We start from the raw sequence: 11,268 nt of genomic DNA, 5'->3' as shown, positions 1-11,268 counted from the left end.
CCTGCAACCACTTTCAGACTGACAGCATTTACTAGTAACTAAACACAGACAGAAATTAGGACACATGAGCTCCCCACCCCCCTGGGGGGGGGGGGTGTGAAGCACGCGGGAGCAAGCACTGAGACCACTTGAAAATTACCAGACATTCACTTTAAACAGATACTTTCTGGACCCTTTTATTCCTAAAACTTCCCTCTCTTCTCTCCCTCTGTCTAATCCTCTTCTTCCTTTTTAAAAATGCTTTTTTTTTTTTTTTTAAACTCATTGAGTCTAATTAGCATTGGCCACACTGTAGAAGAAAAGGATTCCCCATCCACTAGCAACTGTCCACTGCCACTGTTAGGGGTCAAGCCTAATGAGACCTTCTTCCTTTCCTGTTGGAATGCTGACTGCTGCCAGTCTCATACAAGTCACCAAAGCTGATGTGAGTGTACGTTCATGAGTGCAAACGTGTTGTGTTCAAATCCAGTATTTCACAGTACTACTCCCGAGCCTCCACCTCTTAACATTCTTTATCCACCCTCTTCTGTGTTCTCTAAGGCACTTACTGCTATTACTAAGGCTTCTTTATAATACCACTGATGGTACTGTAATCTCCAAATTCCACTTCTTTAAATAATTTATAATAAAAATAAAACTGTAGAATATTCATTTCAAAACAAGGGAGAAAAAAGAACACAGCAAAATTAAAGAAAGGCTTATCCCTATACAGTTCCTCATTTAACTATATATTCTTGCTGACTCAATTCTCTCATATACAAGGATTTTTTCAATATTCAAGAACAACAATGTCACCATATTCTCCTAGCTGAAAAGAGAAGTTAAAGAGGTCTGGTAATAAACTGGTTTGTGACTCAAGGACAAAGTTCTGTCATTTGCAGTAATGTGGACAGAAATGGAAAGCAGCTTATTAAGTGAAACACAACATAGAAAGGTAAGTACCATATGACCTCACACATATGTGAATATAAAGTTAATTCCACAGAAGTCAGAGTACTAATTACCAGAAAATGGAAAGAAGAGAGGGGAAAGAAAGAGACAGAGGAAACTGGTCAATGGATTCTAAGCTATAATTTCATGGAAAGAAGAATAACTGTGATACAAATCAAAAGGGTTTGACCACAGATAAGAGGAATGAACTATGTATAAGAAAAGGTGAGAAAACAGGCTTTTGTAAGTTTTCAAAATGAAGATGTTTACCCTGATTTAGGCGTTACACAATGTATACATTGCTGAAACATTATGAAGCCCAATTATTCATATGGCAAATATTTGTGATTTTTATATATCAAGTAAAAAATAAATAAACAAAAACAAACCTAGATGGAATAGCATGTCCACAAACAGAACTTGTGCTTATTTCCCAATTATTGGATACATAATGAAAGAAATACTTGACAAATGGAAGAATTTTGACATTGGCTCTTTGAACTTTAGAGTAAGAGCCATCTTTCTAGGAAAAGACAAATGAAGGCCCTATAACTTACCTGCCCTACCAGAATAAACCAAAAGTGAATCAGCATCCTCAGAGAAACTGCAGAAATCCATACCATCAAAGGCAAAGCATGATCATGAGCTATCACAATTTAATCTGGTTGTTATTCCAATCACATGCAGACCTTTAGATCTTTAGTAAAGCAAATTACTAAAATTACTCAGCCTCTGCACCCTTTTGTAAAAAATGTAAACTGGCAAATTCTTGCAGTTCTCTATCAACCCGCAATACCACTAGATGCTCGCCTTAACCTGGCATGATCAGTGGCCACAGTAAACATCCACAGCATATGGTTCTCCTGCTCTCAGCTATAGCATAATCCACAAATAGCATAATCCTTTTTTAAAGAAAAACATGTATTCATTATGCCACAGACAGCAGTCCAAACGTTGGACTTAAACTGTTTTATTATTAAATTCCAACAAGAGGAATTTCAGGGTCTCGAGACCCTTTGCTCTGTGCATAACAAGGCATTGTACTAGCACATTCTAGAGAACTGCTCTCTCATGAGCTTGTCCATCTCCTTATCAGCTGGCACACATCTGGATTGTTTGGACCTTCTTCTGACCTTAATGAATAATGGTGCCAATAAAATTCAAGTTTAATTTTTTTGTATAGAAACAGCTTTTATTTCTCTAAGAAGAGAATAGCTGGGTCATTTGGTTGAGTCTATACTTAGCACTTTGAGGAACTACAAACTCTCTGCCAAAGCAGCTAAATCAATTGACAATGTCAACCTCTATATATGAAGGCTTTCATTTTACATTCCCATCATTTATTAAAGTCTTTTTAATTTATTTTTTTCAAAAGCATGGCCTCTGCAGTGGTTTGAATGAAGAAAAAAAAAAAAAAAACAAGTTCCACTGGGCTCATGTATTTGGACACTTGAGCCCAGCTGGTGACACTGTTGGGACGGGGGTTCATGGATCACTGCAGACAGGCTTTGAGAATCTACAACACTGCATCACTTCCAGTTTGTTGTCTCTGTTTCTGGGGTGCCAACAACAACAAAAATGTAATCACCCAGCTTTCTGTTCCAACTACCTGAGCCATGCCACAGCCACCATAAAGGACTGGAACTATGAGCCAAATAAAATTGGTTCCTTAAGTTGCTTCTGTTCCTATTTTAATCACAGCAAAAGAAATGAACTAATATAGTCTCTTTCAGCATTTACAATTATATGCATTTTAAAAGAGAAAATTAACAGGGACATAAATCAAACAGGAAATGGTTCACAGAGAACGCTGAATTTACATGGTACACCACATAACAGGGAACTCTAAAGGAGTGGCAAGGAGGAAATATGGTCTTTTATTAAATCTATTTATATGGAAACAACAGAAACTGTAGCAAATATTTATATATATCTACATGTACCCAGGCCTGTTCTAAATATTTTACACATTTATTCCCATGAAAGTCCTATGAGACACATACATAAACATACATGCAACAATAAATAAATTACCTACCCATGGAGTAGGATCAGACAAAGAGACTTAAATATGAACTCAGGAGCTAGAGAAAATTATTCTCTAACTAGTTTTTGCTATTAAGACCAATGGCAAATTAAGTCACAAAAAATGTAAAACATAAAATGTTTTAACACTGAAAAGTACCATTAATGTGTATTATTAACCAACCACCTTTCTTTCACAACATCCCTTCTGAATATACATATTCTCTTAAAAGACTAATATCTAATCTGTGAGCCAACTTTTGCCGTCAATAATACACCCTTGCCTCCATTACCTGCACTTTACCTCCTATAGACAAAGTAAATTCCAATGCTGTGCGCTGCAAACTTTATCCCTTTGCCATCATTGTCCATACTTCCTCTTTATTTTTTCTTCAATTAAGCATTTCCTATTATGATATATTTAATTTAATTAAAAGTCCTTAAAATTTGTGAGGCAGAGTGAAAACAAGGTTTTGAAAATATAGTAAGCATATTCCCACTAAAGCATCCTTTACAACAGGCAACAGCTGTAAGAGAATAGGCAGTGAATAAAAACATTAATGAATATTATGAAAACTTCAGGTCAATAATTAAAAACTTCCCCTAGTAAAGTATAGCCAAATGCCCTTCAAATGAAAAGCCCCACTGATTCAATATCTATGACTATAAAACAAATGATCTCATATGCAGAATTCGATTGATAAGACTTTTAGTAATATCTATATTTTATTTTGAAAACTAAAATTTGAAACAAAACTTTGTTGACTATCTTATGTACAAAACATAAATGATACGTGAAAATGAGGTACATATGGAAAATAACATTTTTCTTCCTTTTTTCAGAGTAATATAAAGTAGCCTATCAAGAGTAAAGCCTTATGAAATATGAGCTCATGTAAATGTGGCAGGCAGTGTGAGGAAAGCCCTATGAGGATAACCACATGTGGTGACAGAGGTTCTTACCCTAGCACCTGGGAAGCAGTAAGATCTTACATTCAGGAATCGCTGGGGCTGCGAAGCAAGACCAGATTTCAAAAACTGAACAAAATCCCTATTTGGGCCTGGAGTCCACACTTACCCTTCTCCTCCCATTCTTGTTATCTTAAGTCGAAAATCCACAGAGTTTAGACTGGGAGGTTTCCATTTCAAAATGTCATCACATCGGCCAGGCTTGTATTTCTAGAGTGGATTAAAATAAAAGCAATTAGTAAGAAGCTAAAATGTAGGCTTCAATTCACTGAACATACTGTTACTTTTTATTAAGCAAAATTGCTACTTTTGATTTTCATTTTGGTATTTTTAATTTGCTTGTTTGTTTTTTACCTGTGTGGGATGTGTCCATGTCAAGGCTTATGTGTGGTGGTCAGACAAAACCTGCAGGTTGCTAGGTCTCAGGAAGTTCCTTTCCCCAACGTCTGGCAGCTAGACAACCCAGGATTCCCTCAGGGACCCCTTCCCTCAGCTTCTCTCTCTTATATAAATAACCCAGCCATTTTGGCTATGTGGGATCTTGGCCTCCTGGCTCATTCAGGCCTCTTAGCCTCCCCCACTGCTCTCTCTTCTCTTCCTCTCTCACCAACCTCCACTCCCCACCTCACCCTCCTCAACCCTTCCACTCATGGCCTGGTTCAGTCTGGACCCTTCCAGATACCTGTCTAAATTCTTCCTTATTACTACAATAAACCTACTCCACCATTCCTAGGAGTAGTCATGTCCTCAATTTTTTTTAATTCATAAATGACATAAATGAGTTCCCTACCAGGGGACCGAGGTGCTCCACACCAAGCTACTGACCTACTCTCCTGAAATATGTACAGATCAATTGTTTCTGCTGGCTTCTGCCACCTACCAAATTCTACAGTCCAACTCTTCAGCTGCTTCTTCCCCATTGCCTCTTTTAGTCTACTCTGTATATGTCTCTCTGGCTTTTATAGCCTGCTATGCCCTTCTGGGGCATCTCTCTATACCCTCCATATGGGCACACCTCTCTTTAAAGACAGTTACCAGGTTCCCTCTTATCAGAACTTCCCCGTTTTCCCAAAACCCTCTCCTAGTCTCCATAGGAGCTGCAGCAGCTCTGCCTTTTCGGCTGCTTTCTACTCTCTTCCTCTATGGGGTAGAGGTGCCTGCTTTGTTTACTATTACTACAAATGCCACACCAATGTGCTAGAAAACTCCTTTTGCCCTACTGAGCCCTGTAAAGGCTCATCCCACCTGTAAAGGGATGCCCTTCCCCTATGATTTAGGACCTCTCTCTGACAAGTCTCTCATTCCCCATGGGGTCACCTGAAATTCTTGTAAGCACTGACATTTATTGTCCTCAGGCCTTTGTTCTCAGCTCCTTCTGGAGCTTCATCTCGCCTACCCTAGGAGCTGCATCCAGTCCCACAGCGTCTATAAGCCTGTCTGGATCACTGCACTCTTTTGGTCCCTCCTGTGGAGTCCAGGTTTCTGACCCTTTCTCCTTTCTCCTTGGACTCAATTTCCTCCAAGGAATCGAGGTTTTATTCACTATGTTACTACAGTTTGTCTTCAATACAGATCAGGGACCAAAGATCAACATACTCCATTTCCAAATTCTCTCAGATGGTAACAACTTCTGCTATCACACAAATGATCCCCAAATCTCTTCTAGCTAAACTTGCTCTGCTCTATACTACCAAAGCTATCTTTTTTCTTTCTTTCTTCCTTTTTCTTTTTAATTAGTTTTCTTTATTTACATTTCAAGTGTTATCCCCTTTCCCGGTCCCCCCACTCCCAGAAACCTATACCCCCCCTTCTATCTTAACTGTAAGATTTTTCTATTTTCCACTATTAAAAATCTTTCATCTCTACGATTTCTTTGCTCTCTGTCCTCAAAAAAAAATAAATAAATAAAAATAAGAATATGCTATAAGCTATCTCAGGATTTGTAAGTTCATTAGGTATGATTTTAACATCTATAATAAAATTTAGCTTAAAACTTATAACAATAGGATTATAATATAAGAATCCATACATAGGTAGTCTTAATTTGCTATAACATAACATATATGTGACTCAACTCTTATTTAGAATACACTGTATACATAACTTGGATTTTTGATTAAAAATATATTTGCCAAAAAAAGATGTTTTAAATAGCAGCCACATGGCTTGTCTCCATCCCAGCTGACAACATACAATTTAACTTCACCACAATCCTGTTTAAGAGGACTACATGGTATAAGCCAACTAAGGAAGCACCTACAAGACTTCTCAGTTCTACTGAGCCCTTGGTTTATCATTGTATCTACTTTTTAAACTAAGAAAGCAACCACAAAGGTCTCTAAAACATTTTGGATTAGTATGGATTTTAGTATAATGATAAATTCACTGTCTCTATTCCAGCAGATTTCTAATCAACTGCAGACTGCTCTAAAACTGCCTGTAAACACCAGCCCTAGTGTTCCTTGGAACCTTCATCCTAGACCTCTCCAAAGCAGCCTGAACTCCCTAGCTCCAGGTAGCCCTACAGAACCTGGGCAGCAAGCTAAACAGATGTCCTCCAGCCTGCACACCCCCCAATTCTTCACCATCATTCCAACCATCCAGATAATGATGCCTCCATTTCAGCCGGGAGTAGTTATAGACGAGACTATATCATCCCTTTATCATCAACAAAAGGTTGGAATGTTAAATCTCAACAAATTCCTTTTCCCAAAGTCTGGCAATTAGACAAAAGTCAGCATTCCTTCCAGGACTTAAATAGTTCCTACCTGCTAAAAGGAGTCATTCTCCTCATCTCTGGCAAAAGAGAATGGCTCTTCCATTAACCTATGTCTGAGGTACCTGTTTAACACATCTGACACGGCATAGCTCACCTCCTACCCACAAGCTCTCTTGCCCCTGCACGTCACTCCCATTCCTCCAGCCTCAGACCCCTAGAGGACCTCAGCTGTTTTGGCTCTGTGCCCTCTTGGTTCTGCAAGCTCTCCTCTCTTAGTTCTCCTCTCTCTTCTCTTTCCCTTTCATTTCCCCCTCCCCCTTCTCCTCTCATGGCCCAGTCTACTCTGGACCCTTCCAGATGTCTGGTTGTGCTCTCCCTCTTATCTACAATAAAAATCTTCTCCTTATCCCATACCTACAAACAGTCATGTCCGCACTGTCTTCATTCACAGGAGCAGTTCCCTCCTTACACCATGTAGATTACAAGGACCAAATAATGACTTACTATAATAAATGTAAAAGATCTGCCTAAGGAGGAAATCTACAAAGTATAGAGTTAAGCAGTGATTTTGTTTGTTTGTTTGTTTGTTTGTTTGTTTGTTTGTTTGTTTTAGACGAGCCTTAAGTATCCCAGACTAGTCGCCAACTCAATATAGTAATTTGTATTTTTTCATTTATGTAGCTGAAATCTGACTGCCTTCTTTGCCAAAGGGTTCAAATATTCTACTCCTGACTGCTTTTACTTTGGTTTTTTGTTTTGGGGGTGGTTTTTTTGGTTGGTTGGTTGGTTGGTTTTTTGGGTTTTTTTTTGTTTTTTCTGAGAGGTGAGGTATTGTGTGCATGTACATGGTACACATGTATAGAAACAGGTCAGCATCTGGTGTCTCCCTTAATGGTTATACACCGTTTTCTCGCTGAGTCTGAGTCTGCTGACTGGCTGGCCATCAAACCCAAAGACCCTGGCTATTCTGTCTTCCTAATGCTCGGATTACAAGTATGTGCCACTATACCCAGGCAGTGATTACTGTTTTAGACAAGGTATCATGGTCAACAACAGAGCCTCGAAATTCTCTATGTAGCTACAGATGGTCCTGAATCCTGAGCCTGTTCCCAACTCCCAAGAGCTCAAATCATGGGCCATCCTTTTCCTAATGGGGGGGGGGGGGGGGTGAGGGGGGTGTGAAAGTCAATATATACCCAAAGTTGATCTTGAAATGACAACTCTCTTGCCTCACCCACTGAGTGCTACGCTTACAGGATTCCACTAATGCACACTTCCTGTGCACTTTCTGAATTAATCTTTCTTCCTTTCCTTTCCTTTCATTATCACCCCTCCCCCCTATCATTTATTTTTAGGATACTGGAGATATTTAAACACAGGGCTCTCAGATGCTAACTCCAACAGTGAGCTACCACCCCCTCCCAACCCTTTGTTTACTGTATATTTAAGGTAAGAGTCCTACTAAATTGCCGAAAATGGCCTTGCTTTTGATACTTCTGCCTCTGGCTCCAGAGTACCTGAGATTACAGACCTGAGCCATCGGAACTAGCCCTAACAATTTATTTTGCTGAGCAAAACTTTTTGTTTTAATTAAGTCAAAATTAGCTACTTTTAGGGCTGAAAAGTTGGCTCAGCCATTAAAAACTAGAATTACAAACAAAAATATATATAAAAAAAAGCTTCTCTTAAATTACATAATTGTAATTATGTTCAGTTTTCTGCCCGTTGAAGAAATATTTTCCTAAAATCACTAGATTTTTCTACTATGTCTTAAAGACATTTCATAAGTCTAGTTATTTTTAGGTAAACCATCCATTTCATGTTTCTTTGTATCTATACAAATACGGGATCAGGCAGCTCTAACAAAGGCTAAAGGCACTTTCCATGCAGGCCTGGCAGGCCCAGGCCTACCCAGAACATACATAACACGGAAAGAGAAAACCAACTCCAAAAGACTGGGAGGAAAGTGTGGGGGGGGGGGGGTGCAGGGGGGGGGGAGCAAGAGTCACATGACCTAGTAGGGAAATGAGGAGGAGGAGGGAGGTAAAATGCCCAGACATATAAAATTATTAAATCTAAAAAGAAAAAAGTTAATAAAATTTAAAAAGAACATAATATGCATTATTTCCCCAGGTCTCATCATTAGCAGTAGATAAATTTAAAGTCAAATATATACTGCCTCAATGAGTCATTAGGCATTTCATTCCATTTATGCCACAACAAACTCACTTAGATGATATATACACTTCATGGTAGCTGGAAATAAATCTCTATTTAGACTTTTGCATAGAGTTTTCTTACTGCCGAAACTGAAATATATTTCTAATTGTCAACTCATCTCTGAAAAGACTATAATAAAAGTTTAATTATTTTTGCTAATTAAGGCTATTTGATAGCCTTACAAAATAGGCCATGAGGTGACAAAGAAAATAAAGAAATAAGTCATACCTTCAGAAAAAAATTAGCTGAAAAATAAGACAGCAAGTCCCTGTGCCCATAATGCCTATGTTTAGCCTTCGTGAATCCAGCACAATCCTGGTCAAATCATGATTTAGTCATGTTGGTCTGTTTGTTTTTATGGTGTTTGCAATATATATATATATATATATATATATATATATATATATATATACCACACACACACACAACAGAGATAAATTTTAAAAACCTTTTTTCAATCTCCCAAAACAATAAGGGCCAAGATATTACATTAAAAGGATTAAGACTTTTGAAAATAAATATAACATCTGAAACACAAATTTTTTCTGAAGTATAAACAAGCATACATATACTCTAGTGTATAATAAGAAAATTTTAATTATACTGAATTCACCAGCATGTACTCAGATTACAATTGTTATCAAAGCTCTAGTTAACTGATAAATATGATACCTAGTCTATAAATAAACCTGATTTTAACAAGTGAGCTGTTTAAAAAAGAAAAACTGAAGAATACTTGTGTTTAGAAACAACCCAATATAACCTGAGATACCTGTGGTCTTTAAAAAAGCAACAATCCAATCAACATAGGTATTAAGAATATTAAAATATGCCTGGTCTACAAAGTGAGTTCCAGGACAGCCAGGGCTATACGGAGAAACCCTGTCTCGAAACAAAACAAAACAAAAGAATATTAAAATATGAGGAAATTCACCAAAACTAGACAGAGGGAAAACTTTAGCAGTAGTTTTCAACTAGAGGTGGTCCCTTGAGAGTTGGTAATGCTGGAAAACACTAGAGAGAGCAAGGTGCAATACTGCCATCTAGTGGCACAAGTCAGAGACAGAGCTAAAGACCTACACACTGCCCAGGACAGCAGGGCCAAAGGAAGTCAGTGACAGTAACAGTAAAGAAAGTCATATGTTTAATTACCCTTTGGCTCTAACTTGATAATGTTAAAGAAGTTTAAAGTGAGGGCTTCGTTTCTCATTTGTAAAAATACAGCAATAGCATTGTGCTTGCCTAAAGTTGTATGTTCCTCTTCAATCTCCAGTTACAAAATGTTTGGGAAACAACACTCTTTCAGGCTTGCCACATGATACTATCTTCACCTACCCTCTTACCCTTTAAATATGTTCTTCACTCCCTTTAAAAAAAAAACAAAAACAGACTGGTTTTGACCATAAACCACTCTCCTAGAAGACTCTGAATATAGTCATAAAAATTACTCCTAAATCTTCATTTCTAGACCTAGAAACCGAGATGCTCTTTTATGAGTATGAATAGGTCACCCACCAATCTAACACTGCTCAGGCGGCACCCTAGGATTTCAGATCTGAAATGGAGTCACTCACTCCCCATCCCATCTTGATCAATAGGAACCTCCTACCCACTCAGGCCCATTTTCTAATAGAGCACTCTTTCTAATAGAGTCTCTGTCACCTCTGCACTCATCCATTATTCCCATGAGTTTCCTTCTACTGTGACAGCCCAGCTGCTATCCCTGGAGTCAAAAGACCCTGTCAACTGTCACTGATGCTCACCGCAGCTGGTTAGCTGGCTGACCAACCAGGACTCAAGCTTCTGGAGCTGACAGTGAGGCCCCAATCCAGCCTCCAGTGCTTCCTCTAGTTTCCTCTTTCCTACAGTCTTTATATGGAATAATAAAGACAACAATAATTTCTAATAACTATCATTTACTGTATATTTTCCCACTGACCACAGGTGCTAAGTGCACGGGTGCTAAATTACAGGATTCTTTGAACATTCTATAAAATAATTAATTCATCATAATCTCCTGTCTTCATAGAGCACATACGACAAAGAAAACAAGCCAGATACAGGAAATATTCAAGCCTAGGTATATTATTCCACATTCAAAATGCACACTAACTACTATAGTAAACTGGGTCAATGGAAAAACAGGTATTCACATCACATCACACACACAAACACACACATACAGAAAATTTTCAAGACATCATGAAAATAATTTTCTAGATACAACACTAAAGAAGCAACAAATATTAACATCCATCCATTAACATCCATTAACTTAAATGTCTCTGAGAAATGCATGTATAGTTTTTTCTTTTTTTATTTCTTCTTTTTTTTCCCTCCAACTTTTTATTAGGTATTTACTTCATTTACATTTCAAATGCTATCCCCAAAAGTCCCCCATACCC

The 11,268-nt window shown here is 38.1% G+C and overlaps 1 protein-coding gene across 6 annotated transcripts in view; it reads right to left on the bottom strand.

Annotated features, from left to right (window-relative positions):
- The window catches only part of Rngtt (RNA guanylyltransferase and 5'-phosphatase), a 191,028-nt gene that overhangs the window by 91,722 nt on the left and 88,038 nt on the right, over window positions 1–11,268 (bottom strand). For all 6 annotated transcript variants that reach the window (XM_021159528.2, XM_021159529.2, XM_029476149.1 and 3 more), the window contains exon 13: window positions 4,034–4,134. In XM_021159528.2, the coding sequence (XP_021015187.1) occupies window positions 4,034–4,134 (101 nt within the window). The remainder of the gene's footprint in view (window positions 1–4,033; window positions 4,135–11,268) is intronic.

Source organism: Mus caroli, chromosome 4 (assembly GCF_900094665.2).
Source record: "Mus caroli chromosome 4, CAROLI_EIJ_v1.1, whole genome shotgun sequence".
NCBI classification, from domain to species: domain Eukaryota; kingdom Metazoa; phylum Chordata; class Mammalia; order Rodentia; family Muridae; genus Mus; species Mus caroli.
Note: the sequence above shows the minus strand (reverse complement) of the source record. Positions and strands in the feature narration are given on the sequence as shown.